The sequence below is a fragment of the Anabrus simplex genome, chromosome 2, assembly GCF_040414725.1.
Source record: "Anabrus simplex isolate iqAnaSimp1 chromosome 2, ASM4041472v1, whole genome shotgun sequence".
Lineage (NCBI taxonomy): Eukaryota > Metazoa > Arthropoda > Insecta > Orthoptera > Tettigoniidae > Anabrus > Anabrus simplex.
Window position 1 is genome coordinate 929,415,273 of NC_090266.1, and position 22,180 is coordinate 929,437,452.

The 22,180-nt window shown below is 38.9% G+C and overlaps 1 protein-coding gene across 2 annotated transcripts in view; it reads right to left on the bottom strand.

Moving 5' to 3' along the window:
- The window catches only part of Not3 (CCR4-associated factor Not3), a 398,149-nt gene that overhangs the window by 51,155 nt on the left and 324,814 nt on the right, over window positions 1-22,180 (bottom strand). The window contains exon 10 of one of the 2 annotated variants that reach the window (XM_067141697.2): window positions 20,629-20,943. The exons of the other annotated variant lie outside the window; for it this stretch is intronic. Coding sequence (XP_066997798.1) covers window positions 20,629-20,943 — 315 coding nt within the window. The remainder of the gene's footprint in view (window positions 1-20,628; window positions 20,944-22,180) is intronic. 2 annotated transcript variants of the gene reach the window in all.

Here is a 22,180-nt window from a genome sequence, read left to right on the forward strand (position 1 = left end):
TTCCAATCAATTAACCAGCCAACCTACCAACCTCCTACGAGGTCTCCAACCTGTCTGTCATGACAAGACACTGAATTTGTGATTTTCTGCTGGATCTAGAATGTTAAAACTAGTAGTATTTCTTGCAATATTTTCTTTCCATGGAAGTATTTTTTGTACTCTTGTCATTGTTGTTGGGTAATTATGTTTTAGCTTTACTTTATTATCTCACTGATGTAAGTGACCGTTGCTACCAGGATATTTCCCAATTGCGATGTATTTGTTAAAATAACAATTAAAAAAAAAAAAATTCCCATAATCTAATAATAATGATCATAAAAATGAGAGAATTTGAACTGAAGGAAAATCTAGAGGGAAATACTTCGTATATTTTCTAAGATATGGTATTTGCATGGACTTGTAGTCATATTTAGTTGAGATTATTTATGTCATGCTCTCATATTTTAGCACTTTATTTATGTGATTTTTTGAGCTGATTATGCACGATTCAGCATTGTACTTTTTTAAAAATTGTATCAACCTGGTCTTGTCCAAGTTGGTTGCTGAATGGTGAAGCATATACATTATTTTCTTTTGCTGAAATAATTGCATTTATTTATTGAACGTTCAATGCTCAAATCGAGTCAATGAGTCTGATTATTTTGCAAATTCTCTTTCAAGAGAGTGCTTAAAACTAAACGAGATTTTGTAAATGATTTAAAATGCTTATTTCACTTACTTCGTTAAGTAACTTGCAAATTTATTTTTCATTTCACAAATGTGTTAACGTCAGATCAATGCAAGCAATTAATTTTATTTTTTATTTTCTTAATTTTGCAGAACATTTGCAGACATGAAGATGTTATACAATTAATGTTAAGGATGAGTAATAATATTCATTAAAATTAATATTCAATCACAGAAATGAGAAGAAAATATTTTGTGAGGAATATAGGGAATTAATTGTACCACCCCATTTGCTTACATGTGATGGATATGTTTTCTTATTCAAGTAAAAGTAGCGATTGTATTTCTTCATCACATGTAATCAGATACGACCTAAGAGTACAATAAATGTTAATGAAATGTTTATTTGATTTTATTCACCTTGCTAATGTCAATTCCTGAATCCTTCAAGATATTCCATGTGTATTGACAATGCTTAATATACGTTCCATCAATGGACTGAGCACCAAATGAGAGGTTTCTTGTTTCAATGACTGAGCTAGGGCAAGTGTTGTCTATTAACTTGACTTTGAAGTACTATTGACGGGCACAATATTTTATTCACTGAGTGCAGAGAAAAATAAAATTGCACAAAGTCGTCATCAATCAGCGCTACTTTTGTTAAAATTGTTCATATCATGGGTTACTGTATGTAGTACATAGTTTACAACTGCAACAATAGATGGTGGTGGTATCACCGTAAGCTATACCATTACAAATAGCCAGCTAATGGTGAGATGGGTATCGTGCCCAGGCAGGTGCCATCTGTATTGACGCTTCTTAGTGAATATTAATAATATGATTTAAGTGCAGGTTGAGATTGGTGCAGGGAATAAATGTTTGGTGGTGGAAGCTGGTTGATTCTGAAGGATATCGTGGGCTAGCGGGGATAAGCTAACTGCTTCCAGTGGTTGGGGAAGGTTACAGAAGACGAATCTTTCGACGTAGTGAAGTCTGATGGAGTGGAGATGAGAAAGGATTGTAGGAAAGGTGTACAGGTCATTCATTATATCTGTTCTTGTTTCAGGTCAGAGCCTGTTAGTTAATCGTATAGCATCTCTGACTAGTTTAAGTATTTCCAGGTACTTGATTGGATAGGCAGCAATTCAGTAGATGAAGGCGTTAAGTTTTTACAGGTTGAAGAAAGGCTTTAAAGGCTTTATAGGTGTTAATAATTTGTATTGCTTTTAGACCCCAGCTCCCCAAAGAACAGAGGAAATGAAACCTGTGGCGTGCATTTTGATAAATTTTGTCCAAGTGTACATTCCATCTTAGGTTATTCTGAAATGCGAGACCGAGGCATGTAACGGTACAGGTTTTTTTTTTTTTTTTTTAATTGGCTTTATTTTCCTCTGACACAGATAGGTCTTATGGCGACGATGGGACAGGAAAGGCCTAGGAGTGGGAAGGAAGTGGCCGTGGCCTTAATTAAGGTACACCGTGGTTTCCCATTTTCACACCAGGCAAATGCTGGGGCTGTACCTTAATTAAGGCCACGGCTGCTTCCTTCCCATTCCCAGGCCTTTCCTGTCCCATCGTCACCATAAGACCTATCTGTGTCGGTGCAACGCAAAGAAAAGAAATAAACAAAATAAAAATAAGGTACAGCCTGATGTGAAAATGGGAAACCATAGAAAACCATCTTCAGGGCTGCCGACAGTGGGGTTTGAACCCACTATCTCCCAGGTGTAAGCTCACAGTTGCACGCCTCTAACAACAAGGCCAATTATTATAACCTATAAACTTCATTTTTTTTTCGTATTCAAGTACAATTATAAGATATATATTGATAATACTGTAACCGTACGTATGTACGATCCCCGAGTTTTTAGGTTAGGAAATTTTCGTGTATAGTTTGTAAGGTTAAAATCATGTAATTTTGTTTATTTACCATGTAAAAACGTAATATTATAAGAAGAATGTGTAGTTAGGGAATATTGCATATGTTCATCATTATATTTTGTATAAATTTCCGTTTGGGTAAGAGTCTGTAAATATGGCCTAGCCGTAAGGATTGTGCAACCGGGAAAACTGAGACTATATCGGGAAGGACGGTTGAAGTCAGTTGGATGTGTTGCAATAAGTGGCTTGAAAACACGGGGTACGGCAGGTTGTATCGGTTGAAGAATTGGAGTGAATCAATGTGACATACATGAGTGGACGGTCTGTGTCACATCATATACTCGATAGCCAATGCGAGGGCTTTGTTTTGAGCGAGGTTTGGGTTGACAGAGTGACGCGGGAAGAAGTGCCGGTGTGAGCGTTGCTACCAGTAAACTTTTCAGGACGCGATAACCACGTGTAGCAAGCATATATAAGTGGGTACGCGTGTGCGGCGAGTCATTCTGATTCTGATTCTCATTCTGTTTCTGACTCTGATGATGATACTGTGTGTTTCTCATTTGTACTGCTCTGCGGGAGCGACGTATTTGCGCAGTTTGCTATACGATCTGCTATTGTTCGGAGTATCTGTTGCGGAGTGAACATGGTATAATCTCAACGACTTACCGGCTTTGCAGTGGACTTTCTGAAAAAGAAAGTGTTTGTTTGGAACTTGTCACCCGAGTATGCAGCTTCAGTTGATGGAGAATTTTGCTGTTTGCTTGCCTCCGGACATGTAACGCTTTCTGTCCAGCCAGCAATTGGAAAGAATTCAAGACGTCGACGAAGAAGTGTAAATAAGGTTAGGGATGCTCGTCTTAAAGAAGGTTGCATCCATATGTAGAGAAATAGTCGTCGTACTTTTCTCTACCAGATTAGGATTCACGGTAACAGTGGAGTGCGAAGGGGGCTCTTACCTGGAGGTATGTTAAAAGTATAATGATGTTCATTTTTTTTTTATTAGTGATTTTAATGATTTGTAATTTGCCTTTATAGGCGGCAAACGAGTAAATCTCGTGAAGAGATGATTTTATTGGGTAGTATTGTGTATATTAGCTCTATGTAAACGGCAAGCACTAAGTGGGTTGCATAATGATGTTCTATTTTTATTAGTGATTTTAATGATGTGTAATTTGCCTTTGTAGACAGCAAACGAGTAAATCTCGTGAAGAGATGATTTTATTGGGTAGTATTGTGTATACTAGCTCTATGTAAACAGCAAGCACTAAGTGGGTTACATAAGTGTTTAATTTTGTTGGTGTATGTCACATATTAGTTCTTATTCTGGGAGTAAAGTCATAGAATCAAACTTAGAGTGAGTCTTTAGTCAGTGGAGTGAGGCTGAACCAGGCATGTTACCCAAATTTAATTTCAGGGGTTATATAGCAACAGGTAAGGTTATAAAGTAAGTCTGGAGCCTCGTCAGCCTGATGACCGTCGCCTTGGGAGAGGGAGTGGCTCGTTGCTCTACACAATTAAATATTCCTGCAATTGTTTGGCAGGTGGCACCCATTATCCTTGTTATTTACACTTATTTGAGTCAACGTTTATCTGTTCAGTATTTCAATAGCTTGCGGAAGTTGCAATACAATATAATTTTCAAGTACATAATATTACATCAGTCTTGGGACTAGTTTCAGCCACTTAGTGGCCATCTTCAGCCAAATCCAAATTAACAGATTATGTGATAACTAAAACATATGTGTATCAGACAAAAACAATGTTGCAGGAATAATTAAAACATTAAAATACATATAATAACAAAATATATGGTTATGATCTTCTTGTCATAATATGATATCTTTAACCTGCCAGTACTCACGGGTGAGCTCTGTGCTCAGTTTAACTTTTAACAGCTTGTAGCTCTAACCTAGAGGAAATTGGGACCCCACGCTCTTGTCTACCTTCCTTTCTGAGTATCCCCTTTGATGGATACAGGAAACAGCAAACTTGAGTGCTTCCCAGATGCTTTGATTTCAATCTTGGCGCAGACGCGAACGGAAGCGAGCGCAGCGCTCACCCACGAGGATCCGTGTAACTTTTTGTGCATGTGCAAAGTAGTGCGAGTCTGAGTGCCGAGTAATGTTTTATTAACATTGAGTATGGAACGTGAAGAACACATTCGGATGTGGTCATTAGAGGAATCTGATGATGAAATTTTAAGCTCTCCTATGATAATAGACAATGATAGTGAAGATTCGGAGGGAGAGATTGAAAACAGTGATCATGACACTAGGAGTGAAGTAGCCGCTGACAATTCTGATTTCGATGAGCACATCGGACCTCAATATGTTGGTAAAGACTATGTCACGGTGTGGAACATTCATTCCCCTCCACACAACAGGCGAAAGAGCAAGAAGAATACTGTCATTCATCCGGGAGGTGTGAAAACGTGCTCAGCACACAGCGACAGTTCTCCGGTCATGGGACTTGTTCTTTCCTAACGATGTGATTACTGAAATTGTGAACTACACAAACGTTCGTTTGGAGAAGTTCAGACAAAATTACACTCCTGTCTTGGACACAAATGTGAATGAGATATAGGCCCTGATTGGTGTGTTATACTTAGCAGGAGTTATGAAATCATTACATCAAAATATCCAAGACTTATGGGCAACTAATATGACAGCACCAGAGTATTTTCGCCTGGTAATGAGTTACAATAGATTTTATTAGCTTCTTAGTGCCCTGAGGTTCGATGATATTCGTACTAGGCAGCAATGGAAAGCTCTGGATAAGTTGGCGCCAATCAGAGAAATATTTCAAGGTCTTGTTCAGCAATGTGAAGACAATTACAGTGTTGGGGAATATGTCACAGGTGCAGTTTCAGGCAGTACATTCCAAACAAACCATCCAAATATGGAATCAAAATTTTTGCCTTGGTTTGTTCTCGGATGTTTTATACTGCAAACATGGAGATGTATGTGGGAAGACAGCCTGAAGGTCCCTTTGTTATAGACAATAGCCCTAGTAGTCGCCAGAAGAATTGTTCAGCCAACAGAAAACAGAGGCTGGAACATGACTGTCGACAAATGGTTTTCTTCCGTAGGGATTGTAAATGAGCTTGTACGGGAGAAGAACCTAACAATGGTCGCAACACTGAAGAAAAATAAGCGGGAGATTCCACCAGAACTAGTCAACACTAGATCCAGGCCTGTAAATATGAGGCATGTTTTTTAAGTAAGGTCCGTTTGAAAATAAGAACACAATGAAAGTTTATTTCACAAAAGTAAATTTATTTTCAGAAAGTACATACTTCACTCTATTTTTCAACATAGTTGCCAAGTTTGTTCAAACACTTATCATACCTCTTAACCAATTTTAAAATACCCTCTTCATAGAAACTTGCCGCCTGCTCTGATAACCAAGAGTTCAGTTTTCACGTCGTCGTCAATGTAATGGTTGCCAGGTGATGTTTGAGGTGGAGGAACAGATGGTAATCACTCGGCGCAAGATCAGGACTGTAGGGTGGGTGGTCTAAAACTTCCCAGCCAAAATTGTCCAATAAATCGCGGGTCTGACCGGCAGTGTGAGGTCTTGCATTGTCATGGAGAAGGACAATTCCCTTTGTCAGCATGCCGCGTCTTTTGTTTTGAATTGCTCTGCGTAGCTTTCTCAGGGTTTGGCAGTATGCTTCTGCATTGATACAGTAGAACCTCGATAATTCGAAATCGGTTAATTCAAAATCGCACGTAATTCGAAGTAGCTCTCGTTCCCGGAAACATGAGATACAGTTTTGCATGTTATTTAAATTGTTTAATTCGAAATACGGATAATTCATAATTCGAAGTCCATTGTCGGCCCCATTACCGAAATTCACACTTTTAATTCGAAACTGCCTTTACATTTTAAAACAATAGTATGTTACAGAGTAATTTCAACTCGAAATTTATCCGCGTCATAATAGAACGTGTGTTCCGGAACGTGGAGTGGTACCGTAGCTTTCCGCACTTACACTCACTTCGGTGGGTCTACAGTGCGCTTCATGATTGCCAAGTTGAATGAAATCGGAATTCTTTTGTATTCAACCTTTTAAGGAACGCCGTAATATCACGCAACAGGCAGTGTGCGGGAAAACAGAATGCGCGAACACCGGCGATGCCGACAGTTGACGTGGATCATATAATAAATTCGTAGACACCAAACAATACTGTCATTGCCGATGAAACTGCATTGCTTTATTTTAATGCGAGGCCAAACGGTCTTATGGTTTTAAAGGAGAAAGTGCCAGCCGGAGAATCGTACAAGGGTCGGGGATGGGGGTCATAGTAGTGCGTTGCAATTGCAATGCACATGGAAGCGAGAAACTTTATCCCCTCGTCATAGAAAAGTTCGATAAGCTACAATGTTTTAAGGGCGTCGGGCACTTTCCATCCCAGTACAAAGCATCTAAAAATGCAAACAGTACAGATATCCAAAAAATAAAGCATTTGCACAGGGGAACCGGCATAATTTATCCTCGTCTTTGAAATGTGTGATATTTTTCTTTCGTTGCGTGAGGTTATGTTTGTTTTTTTACCCAAGTGCATTATTTGAACATTGTAAATGCACCTTGTTGGATACATTTCGGAAATAGTTTTTACATGGCATTGGGAAAGGTTTAAACTGTGAATCGAGGTGATTGCATGTATTAATAGGTCTTAGAATACTTTGTGACCCGGCAAGTGTTTACATTTCTGAAATCCGAGAGAAGTGCCATGGCGGGAAATCGTACAAGGATACTCATAGGAAGGTTTGATTTTAAGGGCATCGGGACCTTTCTGTGTAAATACATGGCATCTAAAATGCATACAGTATAGTACTCCAATGAATAAAGCACTTGCACATGGGAGCCAGCATAGATTTCTCCTCGTCTTTGAATCGTGCTTTTTTTGTCTTTTTTTCGTTGCGTGAGGTTATATTTGCCAGTAAGATATGTAAGTGCATTATTTGAATACTGCAAATGCACCTTTTTGGATACATTTTGGAAATAGTTCTTTTTTCATGGCATTTGAAAGGTATAAACTGTGAATCAAGGTTAAATGCATGCAGTAACGGGCCTTAGAATATTTCGTAACGCGGCAAGGGTTGGTAGATCTGAATTGCGAATTGGCGGTTAATTCGAAATCACGTAATTCGAAGTCCGATTTTTGAGTCCCAACGACTTCGAATTAACGAGGTTTTACTGTAGTGGTTCCTTGTTGCATGAAGTCGACCAACAAAACACCATGCCTATCCCAAAACACCGACACCATGATTTTGTGCTGAGACAGAGTCTGTTTGGCCTTCACTTTTACAGGCGAGTGTGTGCGTCTCCATTCCATGCTTTGTTGCTTCGATTCAGGCGTGATATGCGAAACCCATGTTTCGTCTCCAGTTACGATCTGACCCAAGAAGCCGTCACCTTCTTCGTCATAACGAGCCAAGAACTTCATCGCACACTCAAATCTTTGGTTTTTGTGGTCCTCTGTTAGGAGTTTCGGGACCCAATGCGAGCACAGTTTCCTAAACCTTAGGTGTTCAGAAACAATGTTGTAAAGCACTGATCTCAACACGTCAGGAAATTCGTTTGAGAGACCAGTTATTGTGAAGCGCCTGTTCTCACGAATCTTCGCTTCAACTGAAGCCACCAAATCGTCTGTAATCAAAGAAGGGCGACCGGAGCGGTCCTCATCATGGACGTTGTCACGGCCATCTTTGAATTGTCGTACCCACTTACGCACTTTGCTTTCACTCATAACAGTATCACCGTACACTTCGCAAATCTGTTGATGAATTTCTGCAGCAGACAGGTTCCTTGCTGACAAAAACCGCATCACTGACCGAACCTCACACACGGTGGGCGAATTGATATGCATGCGAACTACTAGTGTCTACAACAAAACGGACCATACTTAAAAAAACACACTTCGTAGCAGCATTTTTGCTTTTGGGGATCATTGCATGCTGATTTCGTATGTGCCTAAAAATAATAGAAACATAATACTCATATCAAGTATGCACAAATTTCCAGTAATTGATGAAACAACTGGGGACCTTATGAAACCAGAAGGACTTACATTTAATTTGACAAAAGGAGGGGTTGATGTTGTTGATGAAATGAAGTCTTTGTACTCTGTATCCAGAGTGTGCTGCAGATGACCTCTAAGAATATTTTTCACAATGTTGGATATTGCCGGTATCAACAGCCAGATTATTTTTCGTTCGAACACATCTGAAGAGTTACTGCGAAGGAAGTACCTGAAGACACTCGCCGTGGACCTTACAAAATTCCATCTTGAAGAAAGAGTTGCAAAATCTGGAATTCACTCAGATCTGTGCCTGAAAATTCTGAAAGTTCTGGGGGAAAAGCCTGATCCTCCACAGGTGACATCTTCGGGAAGGATAAGTGTGCATACTGTCCAAGAAAGAAGAACAGGTAAACAGCAGCCAGATGTGTGAAATGCAGTGCACCAATTTGTGGAGACCACATAGTAACTGTAAACCATGCCATTTTCCACATTCGGATCAAAGAGACTTGGAAACGGAATAAAGGTGACAACAGTGTTGAGACTTTATATTGAAACATCTGTTCCACAAGAACATGAACAGTTGCCTAATTTATGAACATGTTCAACAATGACAGTTCTATAGGCAGAAACATTGTTTTATATGTCACGCTACTATCCAGATTTCAAGAAATTAATACATTCTAACTTGAATAAAGTGAGCGAACCCCAATTCTAGTAAGATTAACCTAAATTTCCATGAATCATATATTTAAACGCAAGCATGTATACTATTATTTCAAAACTGCAATTATAATGAATAAATCATCTTCGCTGAATGAACGTTGGCAAAAGAAATCGTTAGGAAAACGAACATACACAAGGTAAGCGCCGCGCTCACCCGCGAGTAACGGCGTTATACATGCGGCCGCGAGTACTGTCGGGTTAAGTTGACTTAGGACCTCAGGCTAAGAAGTAAATCTGGAAATAATAGCCAGAATTAGCAATGAATAAACATACAGAAAAGAAATTAAAAAGGAGAAAATTTATTTGAGACTCACCTCGAATGTCTGATGAAGAACAAGCACTGACTTGCTGGAGGAAGCAGGCAATCCTTGTAAACAAAGGAGTGGATAGGGAACAAGCACTGGCTTGTAGGAAGCAGGCAATCCTTGTAAACAAAGGAGTAGATAGGGAGAGGAGGGGAGACGTAAAAAACTGTGTTGTTTATTCCTGCCTCTAATTTTCCATTCTCTCTGAGAATGGTGCCCAGGTACTCAATCTGTTCTACCTGTTCAATATCCTCATTGTTCCATTTGATCTGAAGCTGTACTTTTTCTCCTTTGGTGCACTGCATGACCTTGGTTTTGCTCGCATTCACTTCCATCCCACAGTCCTGGAAGGCGTAGGCCCATTCAGTAAGAGCCTTTTGGAGATCCTCTGCTTTCCCAGCCAAAATCAGAACGTCATCTGCATAGACCAATGATTGGACATATATTAGTCTCATGTTCCAGTTGCCAACCTTAATTCTTTTAGTTCTTCTTTTACACTGCATAATGACATGGTTCATGAAGCTCACGAAGAGAAGAGGACTCAAGCTGTTACCCTGCTTTACTCCCTTCGCCATTTCAAATTCCCTAGAGCATTCACCAGCTATTGTCACCACTTCTTGGACTCTATTGTACATGCTCCTAATGCAGCATAAGAGAATCTTGATTATCTTTTCCTCTTCAAGTGCTGCCCAAAGCTGTTCCCTGGGGACCGAGTCAAATGTGGCCTTTAGGTCAACAAATGCAGCTAGAACATCCTTCCCAAGACTAAGTCGTTTATCTATAACGGTTCTTAGTGTGTATGTATGGTCGTGTGTTTGTCAATTTGACCTAAAAGCACACTGTTCTTCCAATTCTTCCTTTAATTCATGTCTCAGCCTCTTCTCCAATATGCATGAATATATCTTTCCGGCCACACTGGAAAGACAAATTGCTCGATAGTTTGCACAGTCCAGAGTGCTCCCCTTCTTATGGATAGGAACAATAATGTTCTTCTCCCAATCCTTTGGAATCTTCTGAATGCTCCATGCTTGTTGGCATATCCTTATCACCACAGTTCACCACAGCCTCTCCTCCATACTTCATCAATTCTGATGAAATTCCATCCCAACCAGCTGCCTTGCCCCATCTTCATTTCAGTGACTGCCTCTCTTACTTCACTCTGCATAACTATCTCCCCTTCTTCTAGTTCTTCTTCTGCCCCATTACCAGAATAGTCTTATGTATTCTGGTCTGCACGGAACATGTCCTCGTAATAAGTGCCCCACGTATCAAGAATGTCCCATGGCCTCATTTGGATCTTCTGGTTCCTGGCTTTAATGTTTCTGATTCTCTTTCCAATTTTGCCTTGGAGGGATCTTAGTATCTTCCAAAATTTCTTCTGATTATTTCTGTATTCTGATTCCATTTCCTCACCAAATTCCTGCCAGTTCCTTTCTTTTGCCTCTTGTACTTGTCACTTAACTTCATTATGTGCTTCAACATAATTCCTCCAGTCCTCCACCCTTCTTGTTTTCATGTACTCCTTCCATGCTGCCTTTTTCCTCTTTACACCTTCCTTGACTTGCTCAGTCCACCACTTTGTTCGTTTCATTTGTGTGTTTACTGTAGTTTTCCCACAGACTTCTTCTGCTACTTTGATAATATTAGTCTCAAATTTCCTGCATCTCTCTTCTAAGTTCCAGCCTCTCTCGGGTTCTCCTCTTTCTGTTTGCTATAGGCTATCACGCAAAAAATAATCGCTACCCTTCACTGTATCACTCAACACACAATAAATTTCTATTTTCTGAATGGAATGAGAAACACAAACATAAACAGGCTTTCTGGGTTATTCAGCAATAATGAAAACTGGAGAGCAAAATTAAACTTTCCTGAGGCCAACAACTTTCTTATCCTGTAAATTTCAGGAATTTGATGCCATTTCTCGTTCTTGCATAACTTTTTCCGTCTGGCCTCCTGTTGCGAGTGTTTTAATCTGTGTTGGAAATCATGTTTCTTTCACAAGGGATCCCAAAGAACATTTACAGGGCTAGGAAAAATGTGATCGTACTAAACGGTAACAGTGAAAATTTGTGACATGATGTGTGAGGTATTTTTATACTGTGTATAGATTTAATACGATGTGAACTGGGACTTCGAATTTATGACATGCTTAGAGAGAAATCATCTTAATGAGGAAATCCACTGAGGTTTCACTGTATTTTCTCACGTCTGGTTAAAATTTGGAAAGGCTACTGGCATGTCTATTAATACGAAAATTTTTATTATTACTGACACTTGAAATATGTATGTTAAGTTAGGTTAGATAATTCTGTTTGAATAAGAAAATAACAAGAAAACTAAAACATTTGTCATGGAAGCCACTGGAGTGATATTACTCTAATTTTTCAGAATGAAATTGAACATACACGTTCACATTTTCTTGGAATCAGAAAAATAACTAATAAGTAAGTCGCAGCATCGAAATCTGTGAAAACGTAAGTTTTGAACAAACTGATTGCTGTTTCATACCGAAAAAAATCGGATATAACATCAATCCGCTATAGCGAGTAAATTTTTTATCGTTATGATTTCTCACTATAACGGACTTTGTACTGTATTATTATTAATTTACTTCATCAATTAAATGGTGAAGTTCTCATTTTTATAAGATCAGGGGTTCAAAACTTTGTACAATTACAGATGCATTGCAATAATAAAGTTACAGAATATTGTTTACTGTATCATAGACACACACAACCTGGAAATGTGAACTTTTAAAAACTCAAATGTTTTCCTTCCAACATCTAACACAAATAAATAGTAAAAACGAAAAGGTTTCACTTTCTAGGTTACTGTTTTCAACCTGTCCCATGCACGCTCAAGGCAATGTCCCATTAATTGGCTGGCCAATTCGTATAGTTGCTATCTGCCTCTCTCATCAAGTTCAACACTGATGCATTTAATTGAGGGCAAGCATAGTTGTCGATGAAAATTATTTCAGCACAGTTTTCAACCCTAAAGGGCTGTACAAAGGGTCGGATAATTTCATTGGTATACCGCTGGGCATTTAACATCCCTCGAATCGGTATCAAAGGTGCAGGACAGAACTACATAATTAAAAAAAACCCCATGGCACTACAGCCCTTGAAGGGCCTTGGCCTACCAAGCGACCGCTGCTCAGCTCAAAGGCCTGCAGATTACGAGGTGTCGTGTGGTGAGCACGATGAATTCTCTCGGCTATTATTCTTGGCTTTATAGACTAGGGGATCTGCATAATCCCAGCCCCAAGATATTACAGCACCACGTTCAAATGCATGCATCTCTTAAACATGCTGATACTTTTCACTGCATTATTTACATCTCCACACCCTTTGTCATCATGTATCTGACCTACGTGATACACCTGTTTTATCTGCAAACATGACATTAAGCCATTCAAAATCAAGTCAAAATCTCTTTATTTGCAAATGAGGTGTCTACCTCGGTGGCAAATGGTACACAAAATACATTACTGTCAAGCACTAAATATTAAATTAACAAGAGAAGAAAATTTTCCTATAATACAATATTATACAATTTACGCTAACAATGTTTTCTATTAAACACACAGCTCATCCTTAATAAATTTATATTGTTTACAAAATTCTACTTATAATGTCTCCTGTACTACTTACAAATACAGTCAACTGATATACAGTATGTGGAATTACTTCAAATGATACTATACAACTGGTATAAGATTAATATTTACATTGCATTTACACTGACTGACAGAGCAAATGCAACACCAAGAAGGAGTGGTCAGAACTTTATGCCAATTGCAGGGTAGACTGACGTCACTGAGGTATGCTCATGATGTGAAATGCACCGCTGTGTTGCACACGTAGCGAACGATAAATGGGACACGGCGTTGACGAATGGCCCACTTCGTACCGTGATTTCTCAGCCGACAGTCATTGTAGAACGTGTTGTCGTGTGCCACAGGACACGTGTATAACTAAGAATGCCAGGCCGCCGTCAACGGAGGCATTTCCAGCAGACAGACGACTTTACGAGGGGTATGGTGATCGGGCTGAGAAGGGCAGGTTGGTCGCTTCGTCACATCGCAGCCGATACCCATAGGGATGTGTCCACGGTGCAGCGCCTGTGGCAAAGATGGTTGGCGCAGGGACATGTGGCACGTGCGAGGGGTCCAGGCGCAGCCCGAGTGACGTCAGCACGCGAGGATCGGCGCATCCGCCGCCAAGCGGTGGCAGCCCCGCACGCCACGTCAACCGCCATTCTTCAGCATGTGCAAGACACCCTGGCTGTTCCAATATCGACCAGAATAATTTCCCGTCGATTGGTTGAAGGAGGCCTGCACTCCCGGCGTCCGCTCAGAAGACTACCATTGACTCCACAGCATAGACGTGCACGCCTGGCATGGTGCCGGGCTAGAGCGACTTGGATGAGGGAATGGCGGAACGTCGTGTTCTCCGATGAGTCACGCTTCTGTTCTGTCAGTGATAGTCACCGCAAACGAGTGTGGCGTCGGCGTGGAGAAAGGTCAAATCCGGCAGTAACTGTGGAGCGCCCTACTGCTAGACAACGCGGCATCATGGTTTGGGGCGCTATTGCGTATGATTCCACGTCACCTCTAGTGCGTATTCAAGGCACGTTAAATGCCCACCGCTACGTGCAGCATGTGCTGCGGCCGGTGGCACTCCCGTACCTTCAGGGGCTGCCCAATGCTCTGTTTCAGAAGGATAATGCCCGCCCACACACTGCTCGCATCTCCCAACAGGCTCTACGAGGTGTACAGATGCTTCTGTGGCCAGCGTACTCTCCGGATCTCTCACCAATCGAACACGTGTGGGATCTCATTGGACGCCGTTTGCAAACTCTGCCCCAGCCTCGTACGGACGACCAACTGTGGCAAATGGTTGACAGAGAATGGAGAACCATCCCTCAGGACACCATCCGCACTCTTATTGACTCTGTACCTCGACGTGTTTCTGCGTGCATCGCCGCTCACGGTGGTCCTACATCCTACTGAGTCCATGCCGTGCGCATTGTGTAACCTGCATATCGGTTTGAAATAAACATCAATTATTCTTCTGTGCCGACTCTGTTTTTTCCCCAACTTTCATCCCTTTCGAACCACTCCTCCTTGGTGTTGCATTGTCACTGTCAGTCAGTGTATTTATTTACTTTTTTTTTTTTTTTTTAACCCGTTCTGGATCGTAAGGTAGCATAACGACCTGCTGCGTCTTAACCAGAGCCCCTTTTGCCACCACTTTTCAGAGTTCCTGAAGGGCCTTCACAGCTACCGTAGCGGTCCCAGGGCCCTCGAAGTCCCCACTGTACTTCACCCCTACAGGCAGTCCCCTACATTGGCTGTCCAAACTCCTTAGACCAGGGGATGGAATTAATTTATTCACACACACTTTTTTTTAATTTACAATAACCTGCACTGGTCGAATGCCCTCTAACACTTCATTTATTTTCTCTGTTGCTGTTTATTCTCTTCTTGAATGTCTGCACAGATTTTGGAAAAGGATCAAACACTACCCCTGGTAAACTGTTCCACTCCTTCACACCCTTCCCAATGAATGAAAATTTACCCCAATCGCTTCTGCTAAAATTCCTTCTAATTTTATATTTGTGGTCAGTCCTGCCGATATAATTATTTTCCAACTGAAGCCTCTCACGGATATCTCCCCATGCTTCTTCTCCTGTATAGGCTCTATATAATCCTATAAGTCTAGTTTTCTCCCTTCTCTTACTTAAAGTTTCCCACCCAAGTTCCTTTAACGTTTCTGATACACTACTCTTTCTCCTGAAATCCCCTGTTACAAATCTTGCTGCTTTCCTCTGCACACTATCTATTTCTTTTATTAGGTATTCTTGGTGAGGATCCCAAACACAAACACTGTTTGCATATTCCAATAATGGACGAACCATACTCAAGTAACTTTTTTCTTTTAATTCTTTGTTGCATCCTTTAAGTAGCCTCATTATGACATGTAACGATCTGTATGCTTTCCCAACAATGTCATCAACATGACCATTCCAGTGCAAATTACTTTCAAATCTCACACCTAAGTATTTGCACTTGCCATCTTTTGGGATAACTACCTCATCCAAAGTATATTCAAATTCAGTTTTAAAGCTCCTGTTTGTAAAAGTTGTAACAGTTGATTTGCCTCCATTAACCTTCATATTATTTTCTTCAACCCATTGTTGGATACTTCCAAGGTCCCTTTGTAATTCTGAACAATCCTCAATGTTGTTTATTTCCCTATAAACAATTATGTCATCTGCATACAATCTTATTTTTGATGTTATATTGTTCCCTAAATCATTTGCGTATATTAAGAAAAGTAACGGACCGATTATACGTGCAATTCCCTTCCAAACTTTCTCTTCCTGAGATACATTATTTCCTACTTTGACTTTCTGAACCCTTGAATTTAGAAATGTTTTTATCCAATGTGTAACCCTTACGTCCAATCATATTCCCTCCAATTTCTTTAATATTATTCCATGTTCCACTCTATCAAAGGCTTTGGCAAGATCTATGGCTATGCAATCTAACTGACCTCCTGAATCCAACCGATCTGATATGTCCTGCGGAAATCCCACCAGTTGTGCCTCACCAGAAAATTTCTTTCTAAATCCATACTGGCTCCTCCATGAACCAATTTTTATCATCACATACCCCTCTGATGTACTTCGATATTAAACTCTCCAGTATTTTACAAACTATACTGGTCAGGCTGATTGGTCTGTAGTTCTCTGGTTTCCTTTTATCACCCTTTCCTTTATAAATTGGTATTATTATAGATTCCTTCCATTCCTTTGGTATTACACTATTATTTATGACATAGTCAAAGAGAAATTTAAATAAGGCACTATGTACCACCCCATTGTCTTTAATACCTCCCCAGTAATTTGATCACTTCCTGCTGCTTTTCCTTGCTGAAGCAGTTGGATTTCTCTGAAAATATCTTCGTTTGTGAATGAGAAGCTTCTTGTTTCCCTCTGTCTCTCTCCCTCTCTATCTTCTGTTTCGGTTTCCAACTCTTGACAATCATCTACCGAATCTCTAAATTCCCTACTACATAGGTTTGCTTTCTCAGTATCTGTTAAATAGTGTTCACCCCCTTCTCCCACCATTGTAGGAATTTGGATTCCTTTTCCTTTTTGATTCCTGATATATGAATACAGCTTTTTCCATTTCCCTTTGTGGTCATTACCCTCTTGATGTATGCCATTCATCCAACCCCCAATTAATATGCTGGATGGCTCATTTTATCCTCTCAGTACGATTATAATTCTCTAGTAGAACATGATGAACTGCCCTTAATTAGGCACTATGCAGTCGACTGCATACAGTTTGTGCAGATACACGGAGCCTGGTTGCTCTAAAGAAGTCATCTCGTAATTGTTGAGCAGTCGAAGTTAGTCTCCTCTGCGCTGTTACATGGATATACCAATCCTGATGTGAAGTTGTCACCCTCGGTTGAAGTAAAAAAGAAACTCCCAACTTTGATTAATGAGATAACATCTAATAATAACCACAATGTCTCGAAACAAATTCTAAACCTGAAATCCAAAATCCATAGCAACAACGTAGTAATTACAAAAGCAGATAAGGGCAACACCATAGTAATAATGAACAAACAAGATTACATCAATAAAACTGAAACCTTTTTTTCAGACAATACCTATACCTTAATTAACAAAGATCCTACAAACAAAATACAGCGTAACTTAAAGAACCTTCTGAAAAATTCTAACTTCATCTTAAATGATCAAGATTATCAGAAATTAACTGTAATGAACCCAAAATTACCTACAGTCAGATCACTGCCCAAAATTCATAAAAAAGATGTCCCCATTCGACCTATAATTAATAGTATCAATAGTCCTACCTATAAAACCTCTCAATTCCTACACAAATTCCTAAAAAAACACTTCAAATTTCACAACTCCAACCCCATAAAGAACTTGATCGAACTCTGTAATTCCCTAAATAAGTTCAGTCTACAACCAAACCACGTTTTATGTTCTTTTGACATCACCAACATGTATACTAATATCCCTATCAACAATACTATTAACATCATAAAAAACAATCTGTTGAAACATAGCACATTGAGTAAAATCGAAATTGATGAATGGTTAAAATTACTTAATTTCGTTTTAGACAACAACTATTTTTACCTTCAATAAGAAAATTTACAAACAAGAAGGTCTAGCGATGGGAGACCCGTTATCTGGAATACTAGCCGACATATACTTAGATAATCTCGAACATAGTAAGATTATTAATAACATCAACGGACTCTGTCTTTGGCATCGCTATGTTGATGATACCATAGCTATCATTGATAAACAAATCAACAACAGCAATAACATACTATCATTCCTCAACAACTTAGATAATAATATTAAATTCACTAAAGAAGATGAGTTCAATAACTCTCTGAACTTCTTAGATATCAAAATCACACGAGCATTGAACAAATTCGACTTCCAAATATACAGAAAACCCACCTTTTCTCCAACAACCATAAAAAATGATTCTTTACATCCCAACTCACATAAAAAAGCCACTTATCACAGTTTAATATATAGAGCATTAAAGATCCCTATGTCCTCTACTAATTTAAAGAAAGAATTACTATTCATCAAGGAAATAGCTAAATTCAATGGATTTAACACGAATATGATTGATAAAATCATCAATAAAACCAAACTAAAACTAGCTACCAATTTAACTCCATTAAAACCCGTCAAACCAAAATACGCTAAATTCACGTTCACTAACCATAGCATTTACCCGATAACCAATTCATTAATGAAGCACGAAATAAAAATAGCCTACACAACAAAAAACACTAATCGCAATTTATTCTTCAATCACAACTCTATCAACATCACAGACAATAGTTACTCTGGATCATGAATATACAGATTGAAATGCTCTACATGTAATTTTTCTTATGTTGGCCAAACTGGCCGCAGCTTCTCTACCAGATACGCCGAGCATTACAATGCCCAAAAACACAACAAATTCTCCGCAATGGCCAACCATATGAGGGACACCGGGCATAAATTCACCACAATAGAACAAGACCTCCATATCCTAAAAAGAGTTGATAAAAGCAAACTCATGACAGAATATGAAAACTTATTTATTTTCCTCGACCAACATTTTAATAAAGATAAGAATCTAAATGACACTATTGATAAAAAAAGCCCCTTGTATGAACAGATTCTTATTTTATTACGAGAATCAACTTCCCTCACCAACAAATTCTTAAAAATCTTCAACCTCACATCAATTAGAGTTCCCACCTCCCCTACAGCTAATATACCCCCCTCCCTTCCCCCCACCGCTAGTACCTCTAATTCAAATACAACCAATAAACCCATAGCCACACCCACCGGAACATCGCTCCCTCCAATAGCCTTACACCGTTACAACACGCGCAGTAATACACTCTCTTCCTTCCCTCCCACCAATAGCAGCCCCCCTCTAATAGTTACGTCAACGCAAACAGATCCCCCTCCAACACAAAACTTCAGTTATAACACACGTAGCAAGAAGTCTACTGTTGCAAATACTTCTTACTCATAATATTACAGCTATCTTTGTCACCGTCAAGTGGTAAGTACATACGATTCTACTTCAAGATTTTTCAAATATCTTTTCACACAATTAACTCTACGTTTCTTGCTTCCATTTACAGATTCCACTTGTATATGCTTTTTCAACTAGAATATCTACAAACTCACAATTTACAACATTTGAACATCACTTCAAATTTTGAGATGGTCCATAGTGATCCTTTTTGAAACTGTTCTTCAACTTCTATTCACCAACTTCATATCCTCAACGTGTTCTACAACTTCACCATATGCATCTGACTTTCATCCTTTATCTTCAAGATCATAATGAACTTCGGATCTCTCGACTAACTTTGACTTTTACTCTCTCCTCTTTACTTTGATTACATAAGATTTTTCGCCATCGTCTAATTATAACCGCCATTACTATCAACTTTACTTTTATGCAATCTTACTACTTGTTGTATAACAATCTGTTGTTTTATTCCATTGTACTTATTTTAGCAGCCTTCTAAGGTTAATTTTGTTAATACTTCCACTATTGTATCTCATCACATTGTATTTTCAAACCATCATTGTTATTTTTAATGTTATTTTACTTCAAATCTCTTCAAGATTTTAAAATTCATTTCATCACTACATGTTATTTAGACGCTTATTTTTAATTTAAGGTTAAGACTATGGCTGATGATGCCTTCAGAGAAGGCGAAACATGTCCCACTATTAGCTAACAAATTTATGTAAATCATCCAAGACGATTTTGTATTGATTAGGTGGTCTAATAAATAACTTAATGTTATTATTTCAATTGACCTTCCCTTGGTCTGTCAGTCACTTCATTGATCTCGTGGCACCTTTTCCACACTGAACTTTACATAATCTCTATGATGATTGTGTATTCCCACACTGAATCAATGTCACAGTTCTGGCTCGGCCAAACTAGGAAATATGCATTGCCACAAAACAAACACTAGCTGATGCTCGTACTACATACTACACTGTATACGCTACTACCAGTCTTTACCTAAAATCGTATGGTTCACTCTAGGCTCAACAACCTGTAGGCAGCAGCATCTGCTATATTGTAAACAAGCAACTGATTTACCAGTGTTTATACAGTGCTCTCTACCACAGGACTACACACACCCCCTACCACACAAGGTGGTTTATACCGCAATATTCCGAACATTTCTTGCAGTGTAATTTCTTCTACAGAACAGGCGATGATGTTGCTTTAATTTCATAACAATAATGACACTTAAGTCTTTATAATAATTAAACCATTCCATGGTAAAACAGAAACATGTAAGCATTACATTTTCTAGAATATCAAAGTAGTTGTTATAATACATTAAAAAGGTAGTTAAAAATCAAGAAATAAGAATTTAAAAATAGCTAGAAATCAATTAAGTATTTTAGCTGCATACCTGAGGATAGTACAGAGGAGTATGACATGGAGTACGAGGAAGATACTGGCGCATCCTTTCTGAATCTGAAGGATGAGGCATATGATAATAAGCTGCTTCCATAGCCTGGAATTGGCACTGATGCTCTTTTTGCAATGGAACAGGTCCCAATGGAGCAACTCCTAATAAAGGAGGGATGTTAGCTTCAGAGGTCATAAGTGATTGACACTTGCTGTCAAACAAACCCCTGTTTGCTTCAGATGAGGGCATTTCTAGTCCAGCTCTATCTATCACTTGCTGGGCTATTGACTTTAGGGAGGACATACCCTCAGGAACCTGTCAAGAAAGAACAAAACCAACCAAAATTTAGTTAGATTCTTGAATGTATTTAGGTTTCATGTGCCCACATGACTTGTTGCAGAACTGGACTTCAAGATGCAGGAGAAATTTGGTTTCAAATTTAATTACTGATGTTCGAACTGTTAATCATGAGTGCAACGGTATCTAACATACAAATCAAAATTACAAACCAAAGTGTCCAACAATAAAAGGTAATAAATATATGAGGTACTCCATGAAAAACCAAATGCACACAGGACATAAAATTGACCATTTCTTGAATTTCTTGGAAACTTTGTATAAAGATTTTTCACAGATGTAGAGGACCTGAAGTTTGGAAGAATACTGATGGTTCATTTATACCGAACATAAAGTTTTCTATACATGAAGGCATAGAGATTTATTTTATATAAACAAGCAATTAATCGCATTAAATCTTACAAAATATGATTTATATTTGTTAAAACACTGTTTTTAATAGTAGCAGGTAACAGATAATCTGTAAATATGAGGACAGACAAGAAATCCAGCAGCAATTTTTGAAACTATTGTTCTTCAGTATTTCTTTATACAACACATTATTCTGTTAAGTTACTGGATAGAGAGGTTCATTTCTCTTTGGCTTCTTCTTTATAAGCTTCTCCAGTCACAAGCAGACTTTGTTCGCAGAGCTGGACACTTGATCGTGAAGAAAAACAGTAGTGACAGAGGCTTGTGGATGTAACAGCATAGATATGGCATCAGTGATGTGAAGACTGAGTAATTAGATAACCTTTCAAATGTGATAGGGGTAAAACGTCTAGCCAAAGTAGCCACCTCATTCAACTGTTCTGCTTTTTATCAATATAGACATTACTGTAAGTACCGGAAACCCCATGCACATTCTCCCTCAATCACTCTCTCTCTCTATATATATACTGTATATATATATTTATTAAAATGACGCACAAACTATCAGCACACTAATGATACAGGTTAGTACATTTCATTTCCAATTGGTTTAGAGTCAATCAATTTACATATTTTAAAGCTTCAATCAATAGTTTTAAGAAGATGTAAATAATTTCCCTGATATAAGATATGAACATATTTTTCATGCTGTGCCTTTCACAAGTCTTCTCCATATTATCATGGACATGGTCTCCTAGCAAGATAGTGCTGTAATATTGACGTTTCAAACTTGTGTCAGTAAGTGATATGCATTTCACGAAAAGAGCAGTAATAGTTTTTCTTC